A 13,848-nucleotide genomic window follows, 5' to 3' on the forward strand; every position below is an offset into this window, starting at 1 on the left:
GCCCTGGTTCCCTGGCAAAAACAACAGGGGCCTTGTTTAACTGGGTGGTACCCCAGCCAGCATGAAATTCTGTCATGTTGTACCATCATTTAATATTCTGGTTTAAGCCAATTAGAATACAATTCGGTCAGCTGAATCCCATATTGCCAGCCCATCCTCCTTTGTTCAGTATCCAGGTAGATACCTAACAGGGTGCACCATAAGAAGGTGAGGAATTGGACATTAAGCCCTGGTCGGTTATCTGCATTCCTTTAAAAACTATGTGGAGGTCTCCTCTCAGTTTATACAGCTTTGACCCTTAAGCACCCCTGAATCTGAGCTTTTAGGAATTAATTTCTAGTAAGGAAGGATAGCATCTCTACGTATAAAATATTAGCTCTATAGGTATACGCACATACACACAGTGCTTTTTTGGGATGACATGCAATGGTAGAATGTACTGGCACCTCTATTAAACAGTTGTAATAATCTACTGTATCTTATCTGTGCCATTGTTATATTTTATCTTTCTTCATTCTCTAGCTTTTTTTTCTGTCACTCACACTCTGTAATTTAACAAATTTATATGATTTACGACTGTGCCAGTTAAACTACTCATTTAGTTTGAGTTTTCTAAGAAATATAAACAAAGTTAAAAGCAGATATTATTCCCCATTCTTACTTTTAACTTATATCAGTCATGGCTTAAACTTATCATTTAGCATGTCATAAATAAACCTTTTATTTGTCAGTTACATGCAGGTTTGCAGTTTTTGAATTAGTGCACTGACAAACCAGTCTCAGTGCGCTGATTCGAAAACTACTATTTTCGAAACTACGAAAAACAATTCTACACCCTCTCTCCAAAAAGAAACTGAACTTTTCGAAAATAGAAGAAATTAGTGGCATCACTTGTATGTTTTTGTTGTCTAACGTGACAATCTTCATTAGTGTTGTCAACTGTTTATGACGTTAGTTTCATTAGAAGCGAGTTATAGTGCCAAGCGTGACAGTGTGTTTTGACAAATGGTTGGAAAATGAGTTTCAAACAGAGAGCTGCGATTGACTTTTGTGTTAAACTTGGTAAAAGTTTTACTGAAACACATCAAATGCTTCAGACATCATATGGCGATGAATGCTTATCCATACTCAAGTTTACAATTGGTTTAAGTGGTTTCAAAGTGGTCATGAGATGCTTGAGATCGATGAAAAGCTGGGCCATCCAAAAACTGGACTGAACAAAGTTAACATCCAAAAAGTGCATGATTTCATCAAAGAAAACCCGAAATCATCCATGAGATTGATTGAAGATGAATAGGTGATTCCAAAATCAACTGTACACAGCACTTTGATCGAGAGTTTGGGCCTTCGTAAATTGAATTTGTGATTTGTTCCCCACGAGTTGACCAATGACCAAAAAAATGTATCGAATTGAACACAGCAAGGACCTAATTTAAACCGCTCATAAAGACTAAAACTTCCTTGAAATGATCGTTACTGATGATGAAATGTGGTGTTTTGAATATGAGCCCAAAACAAAGCGACAGAGTGCTAACTGGAGACCACCAGAAGAGGAACATCCGGAAAAAAAAAGTCGCTTGGTCAAAAATAAAGACAATGCTGATTTGTTTCTACGATTCCAAGGGCATTATCTACAAAGAATTTGTTCCACCTGGCCAAACAGTCAATGGTGAGTTTTATCTCGAAGTTTAAAAGCGATTGATAGCGAGAATTCGTCACGTATGGCATGAATATCATGGTGCAGGCAGCTGGTCACTTTTGCACAATAATGTGCCATCACATCGTTCGAACATTGTGAGACGGTTTTTGAGCAAAAACCAAGTTTGTGTGTTGGATCACTTGCCATATTCACCTGATTTAGTACCTTCTGACTTCTTTCTCTTCTGCCGACTTCATTTGCCGATGAAAGGAAAGCTATATGACACCATTGAAAATGTTCAAGCGGCAGTAACTATGACCCTCAATAGTATCCCAAAAACCTATATAAATAAACTCATTTAACAAATTAATTGACTATGCTCATTTAGTTCAAGTGAGATCAAGCTGTATCGAAGCTGAGGGAGAGTATATTGATTGAAATAAATGATTTGAATAATTATAATTGGCCTGTGTTTTATTTTCTATCAAAAGTTCAGTTTCTTTTTTGGACATAGGGTATCGCTTTCCTTTCCTTTGTCTACACGATCTTTCTTTCTTCTGACTGTATGCTTATTCTTTGTTTCCAGCTGTTTTCTTTGTCTTCTGTTATTGATATCCTTTTACCTTCAAATTCTATTACTCAGCAATGTGGCGGCCTCAGCTGTTCAATGTATGCCCTTTCCTATGAGCTCTCCTTGTAATGCATTTCCTAATATGGAAATCTCAAGTGTCACACATGTGCTCTATGTGAAATTTGGGCCTACATAAGCTCTCGTGTCCAGATGCTCTCCTTTGAGACACGAGAGCTTATGTAGGCAAGTTTGCACCTGAAGTATCTTCAGGACTGAGGCAACTCATGGTAAAGGTGGACCAAGCTCTCATCACTCCTTGTCTCAGTATCTCCCATAATTCAAAGCACATCTCCTTGCAGACATGTATAATGCTATGCATTAAGGGAAACTACCCAGACCAGTTTCGACCTTTATTGAGGAAGGGTAGTAGCCCTTCCCCTTAATGCATAGCATTATACATGTCTGCAAGGAGATGTGCTTTGCATTATGGGAGATACTGAGACAAGGAGTGATGAGAGCTTGGTCCACCTTTACCATGAGTTGCCTCAGTCCTGAAGATACTTCAGGTGCAAACTTTATTTGCTTATACTTGGATAAAGGATTAAACTAAATTTATTATGGTCTAACACTGGGAAAAAACTTCTAACATCTTTCTCTAAATCCAGAGTAATTTAATAATAAGGTGGTACACTTTTTGGCAATTCACATAGGTAAATATGACTTCTCCATTGCTTCTGCCTTAGTATCACCACTTCTGGGTAGTGGCCCTTCCCTTAATGCATAGCATTATATATGTCCCCCAAGGAGATGTGCTTTGCATTATGGGAGATACTGAGACAAGGGGTAATGAGAGCTTGGTCCACCTTTACCACGAGTTGCCTCAGTCCTGAAGATACTTCAGGTGCAAACTTTGTGTGCTTACACTTGGATAAAGGATTAAACTAAATTTATCATGACCTCCAGAGAGTCAGGGACTCACTGAGGGAGACCACATACTACATGCACCAGCGATCATACTTATTCTTGAATTCATTCACACTGCTTGCACTCGCAACATCCAGTGGCAGTCCATTCCAATCACGCACCACCCTACGAGAGAAAAATCAACCCCTCACTCCCTTCTTAGTGACATTCATTCTCAGCTTCCAAGGATGCCCTCTTGTTCTTTCCCCACCCTCAATAAAAATGAAAAATTTCATCAATTGAAATCCTGTATGATCTTTTCAGAAGTTTGTAAGTCTCAATCATATCACTCCTCTTTCTCCTGTTTGCTAATGTCTGCAGTCTACAAATTTCAATGTCTTCATAATCAGTATTCCATAATCCAGATATCATTTTTAACACTCCTTTACACTCTCTCCAATATATCAGAGTCACAACTGAAACCAGGAGACCAGACCTGTGCAGAATAGTCCAAGTGAGGTCTTATCAATGCCTTGTAAAGAGGCAAAACGACATCCTTATCTCTACATGTGAACGTTTGTTTCAGCATTGCAGTTACCTTTTGAATTGTATTTGCAATCTTTGCTATGTGACCTATGAACTTCAACTTCCTATCTACTAACACTCCAATATCCCTAGCCTCATCAGTTTCTTCAATATAATACAACATTGGATATATAATCACGGTGAAGTGAATGACTTTATATTGAACTGACATCCATTTTCCCATGCCCACAATTCCATCCTATTCAGATCATTCTGCAAGTACTGCATATCAGCAGTATTCCTGATTACCTTACCCATCTTTTCATCATCAGCAAGTAGCTGTATGTTGCTTTTCAAGTCCTTCCCAATATCATTAATGTATAGATGGAATAACAGTGGACCAAGCACTGACCCTTGTGGTATACCACTGGTCACTTTAAATCTTGCAGACTCATATCCACACTAATATTCTATAATCCAAGCCCTTATTCTCCAATTTATGCAACAGTTTACTATGCTGTATGCTGTCGAAAGCTGTAGCAAAATCAAAAATTTCCATTGTGTATCCATTCCCCCTTGTCTAGTTAAATGGTAACATTGTTATAGAATGTGAGCAAGTTGCTAAAATATGACCTTCCCTTTGTAAAACCTATGTTGCTCATTGCAAAGTAGAGATTCACTGTCAACCACTTCTGAATGCAAGCCCTAACCAATTGTTCCAAAATCTTCACCACTACTCCTGAGATACTAATTGCTCTATAGCTGATACATTGGTCTTTGCACCATTCTTATGCAATGGAATTACCATATATTCTTTCCATTCCTGCAGAATCTTCCATGTTCTGAGCTGAGACTCATTAAACAGCCTGGTCAAAGGAATAGCCATTTCAGTTGAACACTCTTTTAGCATCTATGCTGATATCCCATCAGTTCCTAATGCAGAATTCTTATTCGGTTTGTGCAACAGCTCTAATACCTCATCCTCGTACACCTGAATTTCTTCATCCAATGAAGAGGGAGCAGTGAACTCAATGTCACGCACACCAGCTTTTAGCAAAATGGGCACTCATTAGTTGAACAACCTCTTCTGCATCTGTAACCCTCACTTCATCTGCATTTAGAAGACTTCTTCCATATTCATTCATTATTTTACTTGTAGCATATCGGTAGAATTCTTGTGGGTTGTCTTTATCACACAGAGCCAATTTTTTTTCATACTCACTTTTCTTTCTGTACAACAGTTGTGACTATTCTAGCTTGCTGCTTATAATTTTCATAATGCACATCATCCTTATGCAGATGTATATCTTGTCTATCCTTCCTAAAAGCCTGATCAGTTTCTTTGAGCATAATCCCATTAATATAACGTGTTATCTAATCACTCCAAAATTCATGACTTGGCATTTATTCACATTGAACTGATATCCAGTTTCTTATGCTCACAATTCTAGCTTATTCAAATCATTCTGAAAGTACTGCATATCAGCAGCAGATTAAGCAAATGATTTTATTAGGTTATATCCAAATTTTGCAGATTTCGTTCATTTATGATATAATACAAAAAGTCTTGAACCATAAATAAAAAACGAGGTTTCTTTCCTTTTTCAACAGTTAAGAAATTAAAAGCAAGTAAGAACATGAGTGCAGAGTTAACCATAGAGGCTGTCAAAGGACTGTTTTTGTTCATGATGGTATCAGTATCCAACAGTAAGAAATGACTGCCAAGTTGCTGGATTGTTGATCAAAAAATGACTTCTGTGTGAACTATGATTGGCTGAATTATCAAAATAAGTATTGGATGCTGGATTGTTATTAGGGTATATATGACACTCCTACATTTAAGAAATGTGTAAATTTTTTTTAGAAAAGTGTTATTTAATGGTTGAGATGCAATGTGACTGGATTTTATAGCTCTCTACCCCCCCCCCCACATGTTGCATTAGTTGTTTAGTGGTTTACGACCCTGTTTGGATGTACATTATGTTAATGAATGAAAAGAACTCTTGGAATGATAAAGACAATGAGTATGAAGATTTTTAAGGAATGACCAAACAACGAAGTTGCCTATTTTGGTAAAAGTAGACAGCAACATTACTTTTTTTTTTTTCAGTTTCCTTTTCATATCCTTTAAATCTTCAATTTTTCTTGCTGATAAAGAATGAGTATAGGCATCTCTTCCTCCTTTTTTTTTTTTATTTATAAAAAAAGCACTGTGTATATATAAATCTTTTATTAAACAAAAGTGTTTAACAGATTATTAAAGCATCATTCATTTCATTATGTTATATTGTTACAGCCTTCAACATGTGATGAAAATGTTGAAGAAAAGGAAATTAGTATAGATGATGCAATGGATGATAAACCTGATCAGGAGGTTAGTATAATCTTTCTTGTTTCATCAACAGAAGAATAATTTTAACTGTCATCATAGGTTCTGTAGTATAGCTTATATCAATTTGCATCAACTAATATTTCTTAGTAATGGTAGTTTATAGTATGAAAAATCTATTGTGTAGTGATTCTGATAAATAAAACTATTTCATAAAAAAAAAATATATTAAAACAAAATCACTTATATTTTAATGTTATGATGTTATTCTTTTTTTTCTTTTGTCAGTTTTTCTTGCTGATAAAGAATGAGTATAGGCATCCCTTCCCTTTTTTTTTATTTATAAAAAAAGCACTGTGTATATATAAATCTTTTATTAAACAAAAGTGTTTAACAGATTATTAAAGCATCATTCATTCCATTGTGTTATATTGTTACAGCCTTCAACATGTGATGAAAATGTTGAAGAAAAGGAAACTAGTATAGATGATGCAATGGATGATAAACCTGATCAGGAGGTTAGTATAATCTTTCTTGTTTCATCAACAGAAGAATAATTTTAACTGTCATCATAGGTTCTGTAGTATAGTTTATATCAATTTTCATCAACTAACATTTCTTTGTAATGGTAGTTTATAGTATGAAAAATCTAGTGTGTAGTGATTCTGATAAATAAAACTATTTCATAAAAACAAAATCACTTATATTTTAATGTTATGATGTTACAGCCCATAGTCTGTAATAAAAATATTGAAGAAAAAGGAATGAGCATAGATACAAAGTGGGATAGCATTGATGATGAAACTGTTTCTCAAGAGGTTGGTGCATTTTTAATTTTTATTTATTTATTTTTATAAACAGGTTGTTTTATAGAACAACTTTATTTATTTATTCGTATGGGGTTTTCCCCATTCACTACTGTTCCTTAGGACTGGTTGAGCCCTCATGGTAAGAGATTAAGTATGTATTTTATGACTGTAGGTCCATGTGTGTTCACAGGCCAGTTTGTCTGTTCTGAGAGATGAAAAACCCGAGTTTCTGGGTGGGGGAAAACCCCTCTACGTCCGTATGAGACAGACTAACTCACCTTTAGGCAGAAGAGACTAGATAAAGGTTCCTCACGTCATGGACAGGTCTTTCCGACCAAAGGGCTTTGTCTATACCGACTGAGCTACAGAGGTTCTATAGAACAACTTATAAAGATATTGTATTATAACTGTTCCCAGTAGAGAACAGTTTTGAGTAATATTTTAGTTATATTTCTTGTGATGACTGCTATTGCATGAGGAAATTCTGTTAAATAAAATTATTAGATAAATTAATAACCACGATATTGTTAATATTTTAATCATATTGTAATGTTATAGCCTTCAACATGGAATGAAAATATTGAAGAAAAGGCAGTTAACAGTGAAGTGCAACAACAAATGATTGATGAAACTACCAGTCAGGAGGTGGGTATATTTTTATATAGAGGTTCTTTGAATCAGGCTAAATTTAAGAATAGGTTAGGTTGCTATTATTAAAATTCTTAACATTACTTGTTTATCTTTTCACATTAAGTTAATAAATTCTCTATAGTTCGTCAGTAATGATGCATTATAGAGACTTAACCAGCATGGTTGGCCAAGTGGTTAGCTTATCCACTCCCCAACCAACAGCCTGCGAGTTTGAATCCAGCCATGAGCATAGATGTTTGTGATTGTCTTTGGGTAGGAGATGAATGTCGTCACCTAGTGCGAGAACCCCCCCCCCCCCAGTTACTGGAGGCCTGAAGTGGCTTGAAAATGTTCTATGTTTTGCATGTGGCGAAACACCTGAATTGGAAGAGCATTAGACTGAAGATATAAAGATCCTAGGTTCGCTCCCAGGTTTCAACAGCCTTACTTTCGGGTCGTGTAAAAGTGGTTATTTTTATCTGTTTTCTTGTTTTTTTTTTTTTTTTTTTTTTTTTTTTTTTTTTTTTTTTTTTTTTTTTTTTTCATTAGAAAATTAATGTAGTTTTTCATGTTTTTAGAGTATTTAGTGTCTTTATAACATTTTTACTCTAATGTTTTATTGTGATATTGTTGGCATGGCACCAGTGCGATGAACAGTGGCGGCAAAGACCACATTGTCTGGCGATTTGAATTTGCAGGATTTTATACAGTGCAGTGTGTGTGTGTGTGTGTGTGTGTGTGTGTGTGTGTGTGTGTGTGTGTGTGTGTGTGTGTGTGTGTGTGTGTGTGTGTGTGTGTGTGTGAAATGTATTTATCGAGAAAATTAAAGAATATGTGGAAGGAAATTTAAACTAGAGAGAAAGTGAGTGTCTCTTAGGTGACGAGAACACAGCAAATACTGATGGTAAGATAGAAAATGATTATTAATGTAGAACGTGCGGCTGTAAAAACTGAGAAGTTTGAAATGGACATTAATAAAGAAATAGTGTTCTTAAATATTATCCTTCATAGGAAGAAGCACGAAATTGAAAAATTGCAGAAACAGCAAGAGATAAGCAGGACTGAAAAGAGAAAGAAGCAGGTTGTCCAAAGAAATAATAAAAGCCAACCTAACAAACCAAAAAAAAAAAAAGAGACAATTACGTGTGGAGACTCGATGATCAGGGGAGTACTTAACAAAAGTGTGACAAAATCCTGTTTCCTGGTTGCAAAAATTCACTATATTAGCCACGCCATCCAGATACATAAAGATAAGTCAAAGGAAATGATTGTCCTGGTTGGTACAAATGATTTGAAAGGTGAGAGGTATTCTATGAGGGAAGATGTAGTTGTTATAAGAGGCAAAACTGAAGAGCAAGAAGGTGAAGATTGTAAGTCTATGCTTTGATAGAGGCAAACTGAGGAGGAGGACATTAATAGTGAATCTATGAGTCTATACATGTACAAAAGGAATGCTGTAAGATTTGTTGATCTGTGGTTTTAGTTTGATGGAAACAAGGATTTTTATAATGCTGATGGACTGCATCTAAATGGTTTTGTTGTTGAGTGTGTGGAGAGAGAGAGCTTTGTTCACTGAGCATGCTGAAGTGCAAATTCAAAGAAACTTAAATAATTAGTGGAAGCAAATGAGTTTGTGAGAAGGCACCCATGAAGCGAGTGAGTGTGAGAATAGCCAAGTCTGGAATCTAGTCTCAAGCGAAAATATTGAATAAGGTAGTCAATTCAGGAAGAAAAGGTGGGTGGGAGACTAAAGGGATGCTGCAGTTTCTATATACTAGTGCCAGAAGTATAAGGAACAAGAGGGAGGAGTTTTTGGTATTGGTTAGTGCAACCTCACCAAAAGTTATAGGCATTAGTGAGACTTGGGTAACAGCAGATGTAGTTACAGGGATTGAATGTGAAGAGTTGAGTATTTTCAGGGAAAATAGAGATGATAGCATGGGGGAGAGGAGTACTGCTGATGATAGCAGATGAAATATAGCCAAAAAGAATAGGAGACAGGAGGGGAGGGTAGTTGTTCATTTGAAACAGTCTGGTATGAAATTAATGGCAGTAAGACAATATACAGTTTGCTGTTGCTATAGGCCAGGAAATTCCTCAGATGATCTGGAAGACATGCATCACCAAATTAGTATAATAAGTATAGAATGAGTGATTATTTTGGGGGACTTCAACTATGGAGATATAGACTGGAAGGAAGGAAGGTCACACAGCAGGAAGGAAATCGAATTTATACACCTGCTAAGAGATAATTACTTAAGGCAGCATGTGATGGATAGAACTAGGTGTGGGAGAGTATTGGAATTGGTCATAGTATTAGAAGAGCTATCCATAACCGAGATGACCACATTGCCTCCAATTGATAAGAGACCATGCGGTCTTGACTTGGAAGATTGTAAAACATGACTAATATTCTATCAAGAAGGGGTATTTGTGGAACTACAAGGCAAGTGATTATGATATGTACCATGGCATAAAACACTGCAGGGTAAGGATTTTAGTAGTGCATGGAATATAGTTAAGGGTCATCTAAAGGAAGCGGTATTAAATTGTATACCTAGGTTAGCAAGGTTAATCAGGTAGGAGTTAGATGAGTAGAGCATCATTACTCTTGCTTATTGATGAGTAATATCATTAAGCACGAGCTGCAGAAGAAGAAAATGCTGTGGAGGGTATTATAAAGAGAAATATGACCAGCAAACTCATGAACAGTATATGGCTCAGCAAGAAAGGTTCCAGTATGGCAAAGAAGGTAAAATCAGATTATGAGAAGAATCTAGCCATGCAAGCTAAAGGAAATCTCAAAGAGTTCTTTCGTTATCTGGTAAGTAAGGAAGGAAGAGGAAGAATAACTATGGAAGATTAACCTTAATGCGCTGGTCACAAGGAGACAGAAGCGGCTAAAATAGTTGAGTTACTGAGTGACCACTTTGCAAGGGTATTTCATCCTAGTGCTGTTACTGCTTTAATCTATGTGATACATTCTAATACAGGAACAGAAGTGGAAGAATTGGATGTTCTTAGGATATTGCAGGATCTCAATGTAAATATAGCTGTGGGATTAGATGGGATTTCAGCTCGGGTTTTGTGAGAATGTGCAAGTGAACTGGCAGTGCCTTTGAATAGGCTCTTTAATTTAAGTCTCAATTCAGGTAGTGTTCCAAGAGAGTGGAAAGAGTTGGCATAACATGCTCATCAATGGCATGCTTTGATAGTCATATGCCAAATAACATCCTTCTTTTTATAATCAACTTTACTTACCAGATTTTTGTTATTACTTGTTAACTTACCTGATTCTGTGCTTTGCTTGGAAAATATTATTTTCCATTATGCTGCTGAACTTTTTTATTCTCTCTATGTTCCTCTAAAAGCTACTTGACTTTCTATAGTTCTCTTTAGCTTAGCGATCTCAGAGGTTAAATTATTTTCAATATCCTCTTTAATATAGTCTTTGTGGGGAAACCTTGAATCTGCATTTTTGGTGCCATTTTACACCTGTATTTAGTATGGAAAAGGCATATGACAAGGTGCCAAGAGAGAAGCTATTCAATATGCTACAGTTATATGGTGTCATCATCATCATCATCAAATTCCTGCCATGTACCCTCAAGGGGTGTACAGGATATGACAGTACTACATGAAAAAATTACATCATTACTAACTTCCTATCTACAATTTTCCTCCAAATCAGTCTGTTACTTGTCAAGACTCCAACATTATCAGATCTTATATTTCTATCATCTAAGGCACTTTGTACCGTATCAATCCACCTATATCTTGGTCTTCCTCTGGGTCGTTTTCCTGCCAACCTGGCAGAGAACACTTGTTTTGCTAATCTTTCCTCTCCCATTCTATTTAAGTGACCATACCATCTGAGATTAGCTCTGCTAACGCATTCCTGGATGCTGACAATGTCAAGTTCTTTCCTAATATCCTCATTTTTAATATGATATTGCCATTGATGCCATCTGTTCACGCCTCTAATCTTTCTCAGGACTCTCATATCTGCGGTCTCTAGTCTTTGGTCAAGTGTTTTACTTCTGACCCAGCTCTCAGATCCATAAGTTAAAATTGGTTTGAACACAGTCTTGTATACAGCTAATTTAGTGTTCCGACTAATTTCTTTCTTATTCCATATGAATTTATTCAATTGACTTCCCACGATACCAGCTTTGCTGATTCTGTTGTCTATTTCTATATTTAGTTTACCATCTTCAGTAAAAATTGTGCCTAAGTAGCTGAAATGTTTTACTTGTTTCACAGGTTCTCCATTCACAACACAGTTAACATTTTCAATGATTCTGCCTATTTTCATTGTCTTTGTCTTTTTATTGCTGACCTTCATACCATATCTATTACAACAGCTATTCAATTTAGTCAGAGAATCTTGCAGACTTGTAGTGGATTTATTTAGAAGTATAACATCATCCGCATAAAGCAAAGAGCTGACATTAACATCTCCAATTTTGATATCAGGTTTAATACCACATTCCTTCATAATGTGATCCATATAGATAATGAATAACAGAGGGGTTAATGTACATCCTTGTCTCACACCAGATTTAACATTAAACCATCTTCCTGTACTTCCTTCAATTCTAACTGCTGACTTACAACTCAAATAAAGACTAAGTATTGCTTGATATAATGCCCCATTGACACCATATAACTGCAGCGTATTGAATAGCTTCTCTCTTGTCATATGCCTTTTCCAAATCGACAAAACTTAAATACAGATCTTTGTTATATTCCCATACTTTCTCGACTATTTGTCGTAAAGTGAAGATCTGATCCTGACAGCCTCTATTTGGCCTGAATCCAGCTTGTTCTTCACCAAGCTTTTCTTCCACAATTCTTCTCAACCGTTTCTCAAGTATACTTGCATAGATCTTGCCAGGAACACTCAGTAGGGAAATACCTCTGTAATTCTCACATTCAGTTTTATTTCCCTTTTTATATATGGGTACTATGAGAGCTCTACTCCAATCATCGGGAATTCGTCCCTCTATCCATGCTTTCTGAACTATGCAGTGCAGCCACTGTAAGACTCTTATACTCTTATACTTCAGCATTTCTGGTCGAATATCATCTACTCCTGCTGCCTTTCCACATTTCAAGCCTTTGATGGCTTTTTCTACTTCAAGTATGGATATGTATTCCTGACTGCATGCCTGGTCAGGTGTTTTTTATCACTGTGCTGTCATCACTGCTTGTTTCACTTAGCAGTTTTTCAAAGTAATTACTCCATACTTCAAGGATATCTTTTTCTCCTGTTTTCATTTCACCTTTATCATCTCTAATTCCTTTTACAGCACTCTTTCCTCCATTCCTAAGCTTCTTCAGCAACCTCCAGAATATTTTGCCACCTTCTTGATATTTATTTTCTATATTCTTGCCAAAGTCCTCCCATGACTTTTGTTTAGCTAGTTTTACACACTGTTTAGCTTTCTTACATTTGTCTCTGTATTCTGTAAGAGTAAAAGCTGACTTATTTGCTAGGAACTTTTGATATGCTTTCTTCTTTTCCTTCACTGCCTCTTTAACTTCCTGTGTCCACCAGGGAGTTCTGATTTTTTTTATCCTTACACACAACCTCACCACATGCCTCTCTGGCAGAATCAATCAATGTTTTCTTCAGAGTTTGCCACTGAATCTCTAAGGTTTGATTCCTGTTCTCAAACTCTTTCATTTTCTTTTCAATAATCTTTCTGTATTTTAGTCTACAGTTCACATCTGAGAGCTGCTCAACTTTTATTCGCTTTAAAACTTTCTTAGATGTTATTCTTTTCAATATGAAATTCAATTTTATCCTGCTCAAGACTAAATAGTGATCACTTCCAATTTCAAATCCTCTGTACACTCTGGTGTCCTGCACCAGGGAGAAAACATCACTATCAACAATAACATAGTCAATGAGACTTTTCTTATTCCTAGCCTCTTCTCTCCATGTGAATTTGTGCCCATTTTTATGTTGGAACATGGTGTTAGTAATAACCAGTCCATGTCCTGAGCAGAAATCCAACAGATATTTGCCATTATTATTAGCTTTACTCTTTTCTCCAAATTTTCCCAAAATATTTTTGTATGTCTCACAATCATTTTCTACTCTGCTATTTAGATCCCCAACAAGGACCAACTTTTCCTTTTTCATTGTGTCAGTTACTTTTTCTAAAGCGTCAAAAAATTCCTCAACTTCTACATTAGTAGAACCTTCTGTGGGACCATAGGCACAAATAAGTCTCTTTGTCCAGTTCCCCATTCTCATATTTGCCCACATTACTCTACTTGAGACTGACTGCCATTCAAGAAGATTAGCCTCGTATTTTGTGTTGAATACTATGGCTACTCCTTCTTTTCCTTGATTGTCATTGCCTGAATATAACATTTTGTATTTATTGCTCGGAATGATCTCACCAGTTTTTGTCTTTTTTTGTTTCAGTCA

At 36.2% G+C, this 13,848-nt stretch overlaps 1 protein-coding gene across 4 annotated transcripts in view; it reads left to right on the top strand.

Annotated features, from left to right (window-relative positions):
* LOC150096530 (uncharacterized) overlaps positions 1-13,848 on the top strand; it is a 295,354-nt gene that overhangs the window by 126,730 nt on the left and 154,776 nt on the right. For 3 of the 4 annotated variants that reach the window (XM_090408206.1, XM_090408207.1, XM_090408210.1), the window contains 4 exons: positions 5,935-6,012; positions 6,408-6,485; positions 6,696-6,785; positions 7,335-7,421. In XM_090408206.1, coding sequence (XP_090264332.1) covers positions 5,935-6,012; positions 6,408-6,485; positions 6,696-6,785; positions 7,335-7,421 — 333 coding nt within the window. The remainder of the gene's footprint in view (positions 1-5,934; positions 6,013-6,407; positions 6,486-6,695; positions 6,786-7,334; positions 7,422-13,848) is intronic. The other variant, XM_090408208.1, reaches the window with a different exon arrangement.

Source organism: Typopeltis vanoorti, chromosome 18 (assembly GCF_054136105.1).
Source record: "Typopeltis vanoorti isolate ZY-2024b chromosome 18, IOZ_Tvanoo_1.0, whole genome shotgun sequence".
Lineage (NCBI taxonomy): Eukaryota > Metazoa > Arthropoda > Arachnida > Uropygi > Thelyphonidae > Typopeltis > Typopeltis vanoorti.